The 15,840-nt window shown below is 41.5% G+C and overlaps 1 protein-coding gene across 1 annotated transcript in view; it reads left to right on the top strand.

Annotated features, from left to right (window-relative positions):
- The window catches only part of LOC113407922 (ribonuclease P protein subunit p40-like), a 20,408-nt gene extending 5,010 nt beyond the window's left edge, over positions 1-15,398 (top strand). Inside the window, exons 2-8 of the mRNA XM_026658886.2 lie at positions 4,988-5,132; positions 7,981-8,049; positions 9,630-9,725; positions 11,160-11,285; positions 12,967-13,165; positions 13,444-13,578; positions 14,707-15,398. Coding sequence (XP_026514671.1) covers positions 4,988-5,132; positions 7,981-8,049; positions 9,630-9,725; positions 11,160-11,285; positions 12,967-13,165; positions 13,444-13,578; positions 14,707-14,905 — 969 coding nt within the window. The 3' untranslated portion in view covers positions 14,906-15,398. The remainder of the gene's footprint in view (positions 1-4,987; positions 5,133-7,980; positions 8,050-9,629; positions 9,726-11,159; positions 11,286-12,966; positions 13,166-13,443; positions 13,579-14,706) is intronic.
- Positions 15,399-15,840: the final 442 nt, after the last annotated feature.

The following is a 15,840-nucleotide window of genomic DNA, read 5'->3' as shown; positions in this document are numbered from 1 at the left end:
GGCGGGGGAGGGCAGTTACAGATCTTATGCAGCGGTCCTTATCCTGGCTCACAGATCCACGCAGCAGGGGATATGTAACCCTACCCCCCCTGCCAGAAAGTCACATAGCCGACACATACACACAGTCCCCCCCAGGAGTGCTGGCAGGCTCCATTGAAATAACCAGTCCACCAGTGCGGAGCCTGTCATTCCGGGAGTTTAGAGGCATCATTTGCATCCGAACACTGAACCCGCCCCCCGCCACAGTCTGCGTCCCCGGTTTAAAATATTCCCGCGAAAACAGCAATACAGACAACGGTGTTCATTAACAAAATCGAAATGATTTTATTTTTTGGGAAGGGGAAGGGGGTGAAGGGGGTATGTAACTGGAGAGGATAGTCAAAATGAACTGGGTAAAGAAACGGGGGCAGATTCAGCTTTTCTGTCCACAAACTGAAAAGTCACTGGTTGCCCTGCTCACTCAGGAACCTAGCTTTCAAAGCCTCCCGGATGCACAGGGCGTCCCGCTGGGATCTTCTAATGGCCCGGCTGTCTGGCTGGACGTAATCAGCAGCCAGGCTATTTGCCTCTAGCTCCCACCCCGCCATAAAGGTCTCCCCCTTGCTCTCACACAGATTGTGGAGCACACAGCAAGCTGCAATAACGATGGGGATATTGGTTTCACTGAGATCACAGCGAGTGAGTAAGCTTCTCCATCTCCCTTTGAGACGGCCAAAAGCACACTCCACCACCATTCTGCACTTGCTGAGACGGTAGTTGAACAGTTCTTTTTCTGTGTCCAGGGCGCCAGTATAGGGCTTCATGAGCCAGGGCATTAGCGGGTAGGCTGGGTCCCCGAGGATGACTGTAGGCATCTCCACATCCCCAAGAGTTATTTTGTGGTCTGGGAAGTAAATACCTTCCTGCAGCCGTCTAAACAGACCAGAGTTCCTGAACACGCGAGCGTCATGAACCTTGCCCGGCCATCCGACGTAGATGTTTGTAAACCGTCCCCGATGGTCCACCAGTGCTTGCAGCACCATTGAAAAGTAGCCCTTTCTATTGATGTACTGGCTGGCCTGGTGGTCCGGTCCCAGGATAGGGATGTGAGTCCCATCGATAGCCCCACCGCAGTTTGGGAATCCCATCGCGGCAAAGCCATCTATGATGACCTGCGCGTTTCCCAGGGTCACTACCTTTGGGAGCAGTACCTTGACGATTGCCTTGGCTACTTGCATGACAACAACCCCCACGGTAGATTTGCCCACACCAAAGTGGTTCGCGACTGACCGGTAGCTGTCCGGCGTTGCAAGCTTCCAGAGGGCTATGGCCACTCGCTTCTGGACAGTGAGGGCTGCTCGCATGCGGGTGTCCTTGCGCTTCAGGGCAGGGGACAGCAACTCACAAAGTTCGAGGAAAGTCCCCTTCCGCATGCGAAAGTTTCGCAGCCACTGGGATTCATCCCAGACCTGAAGCACTATACGGTCCCACCAGTCCGTGCTTGTTTCCCGGGCCCAGAATCGCCGTTCAACAAAATCCACATGCCCCATTGCCAACGTCATGTCCTGGGCGCTGGGGCTCGTGGTTTCTGACAGCTCTGTGCCACTCTCCGACTTCAGGCTCTCACGGCGGTGCCGTAGCCTCCTCGCCCGATTTCTCTGCATCTGCCTCAGGGAAAGGTGTATGATAAGCTGCGAGGTGTTGAGAACGGCCACAAGTGCAGCGATGGTCGCAGCGTGATCCATGATCGCAGTGCTGTGGCGTCCGCGCTGTCACTGACCAGAAAAGTGCGCGAACTGATTTCCCGCCGGCGCTTTCATGGAGGGAGGGAGGGCGTTAGTGACGGACGGATGACGACAAATTTTTTTTACCCAGAAGGCATTGGCGGCTCGACCCAGAATTCCGATGGGCAGCGGGGACTGCGGGAACTGTGGGATAGCTGCCCACAGTGCACCGCTTCCAATATCGACGCTCGCCCCGTTAGTGTGGACTCACAAAGTCGAATTACTGTCCTTAGTGTGTCCTTAGTGTGGACACACACGTTCGACTTTGCAATATCGATTCCACATATTCGATTTAAGTAAAATCGAATTAACCTCGTAGTGTAGACATACCCTTAGAATCAAATTGAGTTGCATTTTGCAGCAGCAAGTAAGCAAATTGTAGTTGAGTTTACTAAGCCCTCTCTGGTTTGGCTGCAAAATTAAATGGTCACTTGCCTTTCTGGCAAAGTTTAGTAACTGCAGTTAAACCATCTGAATGTTGCTGAAAAACCCAAATCCATTCTGTCCCCTCCCTTGTCACCACAGACCCCTGTGCGAACCTCAGTGCCAACTAGCAGAGAGCACAACATACCACAAGTCACATCAGGCCTGACACTCTCATTGCCCCAACATACTGTGGTCATAATCTGTATCTAAATGGTGTTGTGTAAAGTATCATATGCAAACTGTTAACATGCTGGTCCTGAAAATCATTGCATGATATATGTACGGGGTGTGTACAAAGAGTTAGAAATGTGTGCTGAAAATATGTTTGTTTGGCAGGCAGCACATAAAGCCCAGCCTGCCCTAGACAAAGGAATGTGTTTTTACTTGTCTGGCCAGCTTGATCACAGTGGACAATGAAAAGTATATGTACATATAAGGTAAACAAAGCCATCAAACTAGCAAGTGGGGAGATGATCACTTAATGATCACGATGGGGGATGGAGTCTGTACCCTCCTGGCTCTTGAAACAGAGACAATGAACTTTGGGGTAATATAAGGGGGACAAAGAGAGATTTGAGTCATCTGTCACTGAGGGAACTTAGGGTTCAGTGTCCTCTGAGCCTATGAAAGCTCTCTTGGCCTAGAAGGCAAGAGTAGCTGGAAACTGACTATAGGTGAGAAACCTGCTTAGAAAAGGGAACTTGCTGAAATTGTTTGCCACAAGAAAGCATATTTTGTTTTGTTTTGTTTCACTTGTAACCATACCTGGTTTTTTTATTCTTATTTATTATCACTTAAATTTGTTCTTTGTTAACAATCTACTTCTTCTTTTATTACAAAACCATGTCAGTACTGTGTATTAAATTGGAGAGTGAATCTTCAGCTAACCTAACAGGCTGATATGCATGTGGTCTTTTTTGGAGGCAGCAAACTTAATAATTTCTGGGAGTGTCCAATGAGAGGGACTGGATATGGCAAAGAGATGTCTCCGTGGAACTTGGGAATTGGGGTTCACTGGTTGTTACATGCAAAGCAAGTTTTGGACTGGCAGAATCCTGTAGCGTTTGCTGGTGAAGAAGAAAAGCTGGTGTGCCAGGCCTCTGACACATTACTTAGCAGCAGTAAAGCTCTCGCTTGCTGGGTCTGAGAGGGGGTAACACAGGGCTTATAGTTCTGGGTACCCCAACAGAAGCATCACACCCTGATTAGAAAATTAATGGATAAAACATTTTAACTGGGGCTCAGCGTCAGACATTCTCAGCAATACACTTCTCCCGAGTCTCACCCCCTCCCTTTTCCAAAGCACTACTTTTGTGTTAAGGTCTATCTCACTCTCTTCCGAAGGGCAGCTCAATGCTGCCATGTCAGACTCAGCCTATTCCCAGCTCCCCTGTATTCTATTCAGTATGGGTTCTTATACTATGTTCATCACCTTAGTAGCTGAGGACTAGATGCACAAAGGTATGTAGACACCTAAATATCAGACTTTGGCACCTAAGGCCCAGTTTTAGGTTCTAATGCAATTCACAAAACTCCAGCTGAACCTTGTAGGCGCCTAAACTCACTCAGCACCTAAATTTTCAGGGTAAAAATTCCATAGCTACTTACGTTTCTGCCTCTGGGCCTGTGCACTGCTGCCTTGCTCTAACTATCTGGAATCCTGTCTCCTGCAGAGCAACTTATGAATGGGGGAAGATAGGTGTTCACCTGCCTAACTTGCTGGTGGAGCTTGATCCAGTAGGTGTGCTCAGAGGCTATTCAAAATCTAGTGTTTGGTTATAACTTTTAGGCCAGTGGTTAGAGCACTCATCCAGGAGGTGGAAGACCCAGCGTCCAGTCCCCCTGCTCCATTGACTCTCTTTAATTATTTAGCTGCAGTGAAACAGCTTCAGCATGAGAGATTGAGGGAGCGCTGTATCAGATTATCCCATAGCTCAGTGGGTAGAGCACTTACCTGAGAAGTGGGAGACCCCTGTTTAAATCCTGGTAGAGGAGGGAATTTTGAACCTGGGTCTCCCTCATCCTGGGTGAGTGCTCTAACCACTGGTCACAAGGAAGACAGCAGCAGCACCTCCTCCTTTGATTGTCTTGTGTAGCATTGAGAGCTTGCCTCGTTCATTCTCATAAGAAACACATTAGGCCCTAATCTGCTTGAATTTGGGAGAATAGCCAAGCTACATTAAATGTACCTGATCTCATCTGAGTTTTTATGGATCAAGCAGGCTTAATGTGTGTGTGGGGGGTAAATCTGTGTCTTGCACCATGGAATGTATTCGTTTTAAAAATGGACCAAATCCTACCCTGATTTCCATTTGTGCATGGGCATAACTAAGGACAGATTTAACCCATTTAACCCATTATGCCCATTATGTGGTAAATGCCCCAAATAGCAAAGGTAAAAAGCATTCAAAACCTTTATTTTGTCTTAAAACCATACCCTTTGCAAAACCATGCTGTGCAATAATATCCCTTTCTGTAGTGCTTTAAATGGCACTGTACTGTGTATGAGCTATGCAAAATAGAGAACTGAGTCCTAACAATAAAGTTTAGTAATTGTGAAACTCAAGGGCATCTGGGGTGGGGCTATCTTAAAATTAGTTATGTGCTGAATTCACCTCTTGGTATTTGGGGCACTCACCCATCTTCAGATACCTTTAACTCTTTAATTTTATGTGCTAACCTCTTTGAGGGGCTGAATTTTTGTTTGCTTATTTCTTTTCTTCAGCCCAGTTTTGTAATTTCGATTATCTATGTTTATATGTAAGATCTAATTTGCATTACAAATATGGTCTGAATAGGTGTCATTTTTGATCCCTGAATGTGGAATTCTTCCAGAAGCACTGAAAAGTATTATCACAGACATTGGAGAGTATTATTTGGTGAAGAATTTATCCCTTCATGAATTGGTTACGCATGAATTTATCAATACATTCGTGAAGAAAGGTAAGGGGGAGCTAAAAATACATACAGTGAATATGAATGAAACCGAATGTCTTGCCAGTGCTTCCTGGAATAGTAAAAAGTGCTTGTGATAACATCAGGTTGTTGTTGTTTTTTTCTATGAGTTTTTTGTACTGTGACATTCTTGGCATTTGGAAGAGACAAACAAATAGAGAAGTCTGCATCACTCTTCTCTTCTCTCTGGTAAATGGGCTTATTATACCTGTTATAGTGCAGAGGAGAAAGGTTAGTGGTAGAAGAAATGGTGGAGGATGGACAGAAAATGTGGGGAGAGAGCAAGGTCACTGTGTTTTTTTTTAAAATTGAATTTCCTTATTTTTTTAAGGGTGGGAGAACTAAACAAAGAGAATACTGTAGTACACTCAGATCAGTTTATTCTCTTCCTCGTTAGAGTTCTTGGACAAATGCCTGAAAATGTACACTGCTCCTGACAGCGTTTACCTTTACAACAGCTTTCCCCACATAATTCTTAACAGGAATGATCTCATAAGCCACTAGCTAGAGAGTAAAGCGTTAAACATTTGAAAGCAATAATTCCAAGATTTCAGAATGATATTTTTTGGATTCTAGCTCTAGAGGGCTTGAGGTAACAGTTATTTAGGGTGTGTCTACAGTGCAAAAAAAAGTGTTCTTAACTTGGATTAGCCAACTGCGATAGCTAATTTGTGTGAAAATAGCAGTGAAGACACAGCATCTTGGCTTTTACTCAGGTTAGCAGCTCAAATTAAAATCTATAGGAAGAGGAGCCTAACTGCTAACCCAATTTAAAAGCCAAGTTGCTGTATCTTCACTGATATTTTAACACAAGTTAGCTACCACAGGGTAACTAATCCAAGTTAAGAACACACCTTTTTTTGTAGTGTAGACATACACTATGGTAGTGTTTTTCAAACCGTGGGTCGCGACCCAGTACTGGGTCACGGCATGTAAGGCACTGGGTCGCCTTGCTCTGGTCAGCACCGCCGATGGAGACATTAAAAGTCCTGTTGGTGGTGGTGCTGCCCAGCTAAGGCAGGCTAGTGCCTACCTTTTTCGACACCGCACTGCACCCCAGAAGCGGCCAGCAGCGGGTTCATCTTCTAGGAAGGGGGGCCATGGGGCTCTGCATGCTGCCCCAACCCCGAGCACTGGCTCTGTACTCCCATTGGCCAGAAACCCGCCAATGGGGGGGGGGGGGGGGGGGGAATAGGTGCCTGCGGGCAAGAATCGTGCGAAGCCGCTTGCGCGCCTCTGCCTAGGAGCCAGACCTGTTGGTGGCCGCTTCCAGGGCACAGTGCAGTCCGCGGTGCCAGGACAGGTGGGATGCCTGCCTCTGCACCCCAGCTACGCTGCTGACTGGGAGCTGCCGGAGATAAGTCCGCGCCCCAATCCCCTGCCCCAGCCCTGAGGCTCCCCCCCCCACACACACCCAGAGCCCCTTCCTGCACCCCAAACCCCTCATCCCCAGCCCTACCCCAGAGCCTGCACCCCCAGCCCTGAGCCCTGACCCCTTTCGGCGCCCCAACCCCCTGCCCTGGGTTGCAGGCATCAACAATTTTCTTCAACTGGGTCCCCAGAAAAAAAGTTTGAAAACCATTGCACTAAGGTACAGCAAGCATTGAAATGTGTTTGTACATGGGTGAAAGGGAGAAGCAAGATGTTAAAATCAAAAGTCTTATTAAGGTTTGTGATCTCAATAGGTGAACATGGGTAAGGCCTGTGGCATTCTTTACAGAAATGGAATGAAGGAAGGTTAGCCCTGGTGCTCTAGCTCAGTTCCATTTGAGTAATTACAGTCTGCCTACCTGAATTCCTGAATTCTCCTTGCACTTTCAATTGGGTATGATTTATGCTTTGCTTTGTCCTGAACTGTAGTGATGTGTTGCTGTTTAATCGCAGCTATCTTCCAGCCTAGAGGTAACTGCATTTCAGAGATTAGTGACGTGATTCTTCTCCATATAGTTTGTAATCATCTTGCGAAGTTCTGGGTCTTTCGTTAAATGTCATTATAGAGATAGTAATTATGAATAAAATCTGCAAGTTCTAAAGAGGGCATGTAAATCTGCACATAGAAATGGTTTCTCCCTCTGGTCCTTCTTCCATCTTGAACATTAAAGATGGAACAACGTGTCTTCTGCCTTTGATATTTAACACTCTGAAGAAAAGGCATGTTGATGGCAGACATCCAGGGACATCCACCACTTTGTTGATGCCAAAATGTTCCCTATCACTGAGGACTCAATCGTGGAGCAAAGGATTTTTTCAAATGAGCTGTTTTAAAGGGAAAGTAGTTGTCCCTCCATTAAGGATTAATTACTTGCTAAATTTAGGACCCTCTTTCTTACTGCTCTTATTCTCTTGAATAGTACTTGTGCCAACAGTTTCTATTCAAGCAATGGGACCACTCATGTGCCAAGATTACAGGACTGGGCTCTTGATTTTAGAAGATGAAGGTGGTTGTGGGATATGACTGAAAAAAAATGTCCACAATTACAACAGCGTCCTCTCTATTTTTCAATGTGACCCAATATCTGAAAAATGGTTGGACCAATTTTTTTTCTAATTTGGTGAAAAGAATCACTTCCAGGGTGAAATAAAGTGTTTCAATTTTGGGCCTGGAATGAATTTCATCTGGGTTATAAAACCCTGAAAATGTCACTGTCAAATTTGTAGAGGCAACATGAAAGTACCATAGTGGGAGAAGGCTAGTTAGTTGAAGTGCAGAAATCAAGCAGGATCTAAACAGCAACTGACTGATTTATTTATCTTGAGATGAGTCTAACTTAAATATTGCCAGTATATCTTTTGCGAACTGTATAACCTCAGATTGTACTGTTCCTTTGTGTTAAAGGTTCATGCTATGCTCTTACATACAACACAAAAATTGATCAAGATAATGCTGCTGCTCTACTACCAACTGGTATGAATTCATACTATTCATTATACATAGACATTGACTAATGCCTTTGATGGTTTTGTTTTTACTTGGGTTTTTGAAAGGGGTACTGTCAACTGGAAAAATCATGAGTACATTTCTTTACCTATGTTTACTAGTAATTATTAAAATGAAATATTAAAAAAATGAAAGTTACTCTTTGTTGTTCATGCTCACAATTTATTTCATTTCTTACATCATGGAAAGTAAACTCAATTAAGTCAGTTTCACTTTTACTTATTTCAAATGGTCAGTGCTGCAAACCTTGGGTTGCTAATGTTGTAGAGGAATGTTTGTGTAAAAACTGTTTTCATTGGAATTAAAAAACAAGCATTTCTGTTGGTCTGAAACTTTATTGAAGGCTGCTTCTTACAAACCCTAAAATCGAAACCATTTTAAGTTGACGCTGCCCCCTTAAAAAATATGGGTCAGGTGGTTTTAGTATATTTCTCAAAATACTATGATGAAATATTTAGTACTTAAAAGTACTGACTAATACTTCTCTCAAAGTATAATTAAGAATTTCACACATGAGAGTAATGGAGAGCTTTGTTTTGATTCACTGTTTTCCAAACATCTTGAGATTTCAACATATTACACAATACATATTACAGCAATTACAGTAAAAATGTAAATCTTTTCATATCCTTTTATTTTTGGTCTCATTTGCTAATTGTCATAAGCCAGTTACCCCCCCCCCCCCCCCCCCCCGCCCAAAAAGCAAGTGTTCGGCAGAGCACAAGTAAACTGAAATTCTTCATGTAAGCTCTTTGCGGCAGGGATATCATCTTTTGTATGTATATACAGCCACTAACCCAATGGAAATCTGATCCTGATTGTGGTCTCTGGGTGCTAGCAATGTGTAAATCTTTCAAAATAATATTCACAGCCATTCTGGAGTCCATGATTTAGGCACTGGGTGATATCACAGTTCAGTCCTTTTTGACACTCAATATTATTATTTTGTGGTAGTGTCCAAAGACCCCAGTCAGGATCAAGGGCTCCATTGTGCTAAATGCTGTAGTGGCAAAAGATGTCGCCGTGAATGCACCAAAGTGTTTTCAATCTAAGCCGCAAACCTTCAGACACTTAAGTATGTGCTTAGCTTTACTCACCTGAGTAGGCCCATTGAAGTCAATAAGTTTAAAGCACAGCCGTAGCTTCAAGCATATGCGATTGTTTGCAGAATCAGGGCCTAACTCAACACAAGATTCAACAAATGAATATAACAAACACTAGGGAATAGCTGGGAGGAGGGAAGATATGGGTGACAGAAGTAACATGGCAAAGTTACATAGGGTAATTGCACAACTCAGGAATTATGTTATTTAGGGTTCACTCGTGCTAATTCATAAGACATATTTTGACAACCAACAATAATCTACTGTTAAGATTTTCCAGGGTTACTCTTTGTGATCCATTTAACTGAAACTGAAGGAGCCTGGATTACATTACTAACACCTAGTGATCCAGGTTTAACTTTATGCAGCATGAGACTCTCAAAGACTTTAAAGGGAGCTATGGAAGAGATAACTGGTACTAACAAAAATCCTTTCTGTTCATAGGAAAACTAATTATATCAGTAGACAAGGACACATATGAGGAGCTTGGACTACAAGGTCGTCCATCTCAGTATTCTGGTAAAAAAGTCATGAGATATAGTAAGTATTGTTTACACTAACAGCACCTATTCTAATAGTAATATCCATTTATAAAGTGTCTTAATAGGACACCAAACTATCTCAGTTTAAACTTTGATTCCTCTAAATTTGGTTAATCTCTGGGATGTTTTCTCCCTGTGTACACACACTATACACGTATTGAGAGAAATATGTAAACTACACAAGTAACAAGAAAAGCACAAATAGAACATATACATTTAATATTTTGTTGATATTGTAAGAACTTAATTTCTGCATTTCTTGATTTTTAATTATATATCCCTTTTATTGCAATAATGTAGGATGTGAGCATTTTTGCATTTTATATATTGTATGCAATCTCTGTATCTTCACAGCAGAAAAACAAAAAACCTTAATCTTTTTTTAAATGAAAGCTTACACCTTGCAGAATGCTGCAGAAACTGCAAAGAAAAAACTAAATTTGAGAGACCCCTTTTGTTGAGAGAGAGAGAGGATTTTGTTCTGTGTGTTTGAGACACTTAAAATCTTTCTCAACCAAATTGTTCTTTCAGTAGCCTCCATGCCTTGCACACTGTAAAGAAAATTTGCAGTTCTTAGCAGATATCCTGTGGACATGCTTATGACTGATTTTTTACAAATCACTAACTCTCTTAGTTCATATCCTCCCCCCCCCCAAACCTATAAGGGCCGTATATATTGAAAGCTAATTACAAGCAAAGATGAACTTTCAGAGTTCTGTTGGCTTTAAGTTATCTGAATAAAAACAACTGGTAGCAAAATAGGACATAATGCTAATTCATCAAACTTAAAAATGGCTCAATAAAATTTCTTCAGTTTTTTTTTTAAATTCATCTTTGAACTGGGACCAATGGGTGTGGGAAAACAGGCTCATAATGGAAACAGTGCTGAAGCCATAAGTATGGCTTTTCCTGGTACTGTAAGCTATAGCATTTTTTCTTAAATGCCAATGGTCTGTTGCCAGTATTTTTTTTTTTTTTTTTAAAGCCACTGTTTTGGCATGACAGCCCCCCTTTTCTCATTTCCCTCACAAAAGTGAGCTGCTCATTGCTGGTTTTTAGAAAGCAGTTAACTTAAAAACAAACAAACAAACAAAAAAACCACCAAACAAACAAAATCCCACAACTTTCCCTTGATTTCTGCACAGTGAAGCTGAGACACAAGCAGAGAAGTTAACAAAATGCAGCAGTTGTAACGTCTTCTACATCAGAATAAAGAGAGAAAAATCTTCATTTGCAAAATGGAGAGCAACAGCTATATGACTAAGATTTTGAGAGAGTGCTACAAGGCGTGGAGGGTTAACTTAAAAGGAAAAACAAAGTGTCTCCATAAAAAGTAGTTGACAATGTCTTCTAGTACTCTGATAATTCTTATAGAATCTGAATATTAAAGCTGAGCTCTGTTGAGTAAAATTTGCCCTTTCATCTTTTACAGTTGTTGCCATTGACTTGACTGACTCGGCCTTTGATCCTGATAGTAAGAAACATAAAAGAGTGCTTTGGGCCTTGAAAGAGAAGAAACCTTTAGAATTTGATTTCCTGCTGTCCTGGTATAACACAGGTAATAAGAATGAACTGTAAATATTAGAAGAATATTCAAATATTAACTATGGATGACATAAAATTGGATGGGTGAGATAATATCTTTTATTGGACCAACTTCTGCTGGTGAAAGAGACAAGCTTTCGAGCTTACGAAGAGCTCTTCCTCAGGTCTGGGCTGTGTGAAGAGTTCTGTAAGCTAGAAAGCTTGTCTGTCTCACCAACAGAAATTGGTCCAGTAAAAGATATTACCTCACCCAACTCGTCTCTCTAATATCCTGGGACCAACACGGCTACAACAACAATGCATACACCAATAATTAGATATCATTCTTATTTGGGTTGTAAACTTGTAATATAGTGGCATTTTGTTACTTAAAGAACAATCTCTTGTTGATGGCACCTCAAAGGTGCAGTGACATGAAGTAAAATTGATCAGGAAGAAAACTGCAATTGCTGTTTGATTTTGAAATTAACGTACAACCATTGTATGTCCTGTTATTGGGCTTTTGTAAGGCTGGTTAAAAAATTTCCATTGAAACTATTTTTTGACAGGTTTTTTTTTTTTTTCCCTTCATCAAAAAAACAAAACATTTTGATTTGGAAGTGCTGCAGTGGTGCCTCATGGGAGTTGTAATTTGTTTGCCTCATGTCCCCGTTTTCCTCTATAGGCCAGGCTCCTTGGCCTGGCTTCGTCTGTCATGAGCCACTGCCTCCCCTCTCCAAAAGGGGAAACTGTGGTACATTATAGGAGTTGTCCAACATCAACCAGGAAGCCTGGCCTATAAAGGAGCACAAGGCACTACAGCAGTATTTCCAAGTCAAAAAAGTTTGTTTTTCCACATAAATGTTTTATGTTTTGAATTTTTGCTGAAAAATTGAAATTTTCCATGGGGAAAAGTGACCGTTTTTCAAGCAGCTCTATGCTGTTCTTCTGACATGCAGAGTACAAGCTCTCTTGTTGGTGGCCTATATAGAACATCTCTTCAGGAACAGCCTGCCACTGTCTTTTTCAGAAGGAGACTTAGTATTGTTTTTCTCCTTTCATCCAATGATCTCAAAGTGTAGGCAGGGACACTATAAAAATTGCTTTTTACTAATTGGATATCTTGCTTTTGAGTTGGTTAATATATCTTGAAGAGATGGTGTGGGAGAAAAGAGGACAGACTCAAAACATAATGTTAGTGATAAACTATATTCAGGTGATGATGTTCTATTTGTAATAAACTGTCATCTAAGCCTCCAAATCTGGTTAACGTTTCAGTGGGATGATCAGATTTTCCATTTGCATTCTTATAGAGAAAGAACAAGTGGAAAAGCATAATTTTTCCTTTCCTATGGCTATTTATTTGGAAACATTAAACAAACACTCATCCTTGAAGATGTTCTGTAATACATGAATTTAATTTTTATTTTGCCTTAACTGTTGCTAATGATAAATTGAACTATACAAATATGGCTCAATAGGATTTCTGAGCTTGCTGGATCTGAAACTGTACTTCATTTCCAAGAAAAGAGGAGCTAGGGCTCTGGCTTAGGTAGATAAATAGCATGTAAGCAGTTTTAATTTCAATTCATCATATAGAGCATCTCACACATCTTTTCTTTACAGATGCATGTAAAGGTTTCAGTTTAGTTTGATACTCGGTGTTCCTTTGTTGTTGCAGTTTTATAACAACTTTTTGTGGTCTGTGTTGTTAGGTGCAGAAGGATCAACACTGATGTCATACTTTTCCAAAAACCAAATACAAGCCCATCAGCCAAAAACAACATTCAGCACATTAAGAAATTTGCAGTGTCCAGTGTTCCATAGTAATGAACTGCAAGGAAAGCTGGAAGAGTCATGCAGTGCACAGGAACTGTTTGAATGGCTAGGTGCCGTTTGCAACAAAGTTGGTTTGTAAGTATCTGAACTTGCCTTGATCTTAAATATTTTTTAAAAAACATAAGCCATAATTTTCTGCCTTTGATGCCTGACAGTAGGCACTTCAGTCTTTAGGTACCTTAAATAAGTGACTTGATTTTTCACAGGTGCTCAGCACTTCCGAAAAGCAGAACATTTATTTAGAGGCCTAAATATGTATTTAGGTGCTTCATGGTTGATGCACAACTCTGAAAATGGTAGCGTTGGTGTAGAAAATTTACAGTGTACCTCATCCAGATTATTTCTGTTTTCAGAGACAACAAGTCATTTAGCTTCTTATCAACCTATTGCTGTCCTCAGCCCAGCACAGTAGTGGAGCAAGCCTATTTGTGCACAATCACTGGCTTTATAGTCCCAGAGAAGATAATTCAGTTATTGGAACAGCTATGGTAAGAGCGATCAGAGGTACATTATTATAACATATTTACAATTTTAATACTTTTCCCCTTCAAAGTGTTTTCCAAAGACTAATCTTCAGCACCCCAAAGAGGTGAGTAAAGGATATCCTCCCCAATTTACATATAGGGAAACTGAAGCAAAGAGGTTAAGGCCACAATTATCAACAGTGACAACTGATTTTGAATACCCCAGCTTTGGGGGACCCAACTTTGAGATATTCTAGTCTTGTTGTTGTTGTTTTTTTTAGTGTTAAGCAGCCACAGCTCTCGCTGAAGTTATGGCAGCTGTGGGAGCTCAGCATTTTTGAAAATCAGGCCCACTGTATGTCATATTGGACAAGTCACAGCCAAATTTTCAACTCCTAAAGCAAGTCACACTGAGCTTTGATTAAAACACAGATGTTCTGGCTCCCAGTCTTAAGACCACTGGACAATGCCTGGCCTTTATTAATATCAGTTTCTGATTTGTAGTCTGGTTCCCTTCTGGTGGCTGAAGTACTAATCCACAAAAAGAGTCCGTTCACCAGATTTTCTTTCCATATGTCTTCCACTCTGACATTGGATTGTTCTATTATCCCAGTCACAAATAATGCCAATTCCCTGCAAGATGGTAGCTGCCAGAGGCGGCTCAGAAAAGCTGGTTTTATTAAAAACAACAAGTATTTCTAAGTAAAGTACAGCTCAGTTATATGTGTCAAAGTACATAATACAATATAAATCTTCAGGGGTGAAGTTCTTCATTGTGAAATGCCATTTGGTCCCATTTCTTTTGTTTTTCGTTCAGTTTTACATAAACAGTTAATATTAAAATATTTAAACTGAGCAGTCTCATAAATATTTTAATTTAAGGCAGTATTAAGGGTCTGAAGGAATGCTAGTGCCTCAGCAGGAAAACTACAACCCTTTGTGCTCTCCGTATGTACCTTCTAAAATGACGTGACAGCAGTTGGAATTTCTCATTACACTACTGTGCGTCCCACATTTCAGTAAAAAGTGATTTTTAACTCCTTTAGTTATACATTTCAGTTAAGTAGTTAGGTCTCTAATTCCATTCTGGTGTACTTCAACATAACTTATTGTTCCGTTCTAATTAGCAGTTAATGTATTTTTCTTTTCCAGTTGCTATTTTGATGAACCAAAATTGGCACAGTGGGTGACCTTAACTGTGCATGGCTTTGCAGACAGCCCTGTTTCCTGGAGAGAAAGTGAACATGGTTTCCAAAAGGGAGGAGAGAACTTGTACAATTTTGTTGTTTTTAGGAACCTGGACTATTGGCTTCAAATGGCTGTTGGAGCAAATGATGATTGCCCACCTTAAAAGTTCTGCCTATAGGAAAGTTTCTTAAAAAGAATTATCTGAGATGTGCTTACAAAAATATCAGACAATTAATTAGCCATTGAAAGGATCTATGTATATAGGAAGTTTTTCATGTTAGCATCTTATTGCTTCCACATGACAACTGGAGAAGTCTTGTTTACTGGAATGTGTATTTTTGTCATATCTATTTTTAATAAAAAGTGAAACATCTGTTCCTTAGAAATCTTGTTACATATTCTACAAATGTGTAATCTTGACAAAATGATAAATGGTTTTCTAAATCATGGCCTTCTGTGTTAAAAACAACAACAAACAAACAGCACACCCTCCACTAATCAGATACCAGGAACAGAAATTCCACCTTCCAACTCAGAAATTAAAGCAGCAACAAGGGGTCTGCAGTCTGGGAAAGTTCTTAGCTCCTATAAATATTGAATATGGCTGGCTCACTTGACAGAAGCTTTATTGGATGTTTCATTTTGTTATCATAGAATCATAGAATATTGGAAGGGACCTCAGGAGGTCATCTAGTCCAACCCCCTGCTCAAAGCAGGACCAATTCCCAACTAAATCATCCCAGCCAGGGCTTTGTCAAGCCGGGCCTTAAAAACCTCCAAGGAAGGAGACTCCACCACCTCCCTAGGTAACGCATTCCAGTGCTTCACCACCCTCCTAGTGAAATAGTGTTTCCTAATATCCAACCTAGACCTCCCCCACTGCAACTTGAGACGATTGCTCCTTGTTCTGTCATCTGCCACCATTGAGAACAGCCAAGTTCCATCCTCTTTGGATGGACAACTTCATCCAAACAACTTCAGGTAGTTGAAGGCTGCTATCAAATCCCCCCTCATTCTTCTCTTCTGGAGACTAAACAATCCCAGTTCCCTCAGCCTCTCCTCATAAGTCATGCACTCCAGACCCCTGATCATTTTTGT

The sequence above is a fragment of the Terrapene carolina genome, unplaced genomic scaffold (assembly GCF_002925995.2).
Source record: "Terrapene carolina triunguis isolate 2854851 unplaced genomic scaffold, T_m_triunguis-2.0 Scaffold56, whole genome shotgun sequence".
NCBI classification, from domain to species: Eukaryota; Metazoa; Chordata; order Testudines; family Emydidae; genus Terrapene; species Terrapene triunguis.
This window is presented reverse-complemented; position numbering and strand designations above follow the sequence as displayed.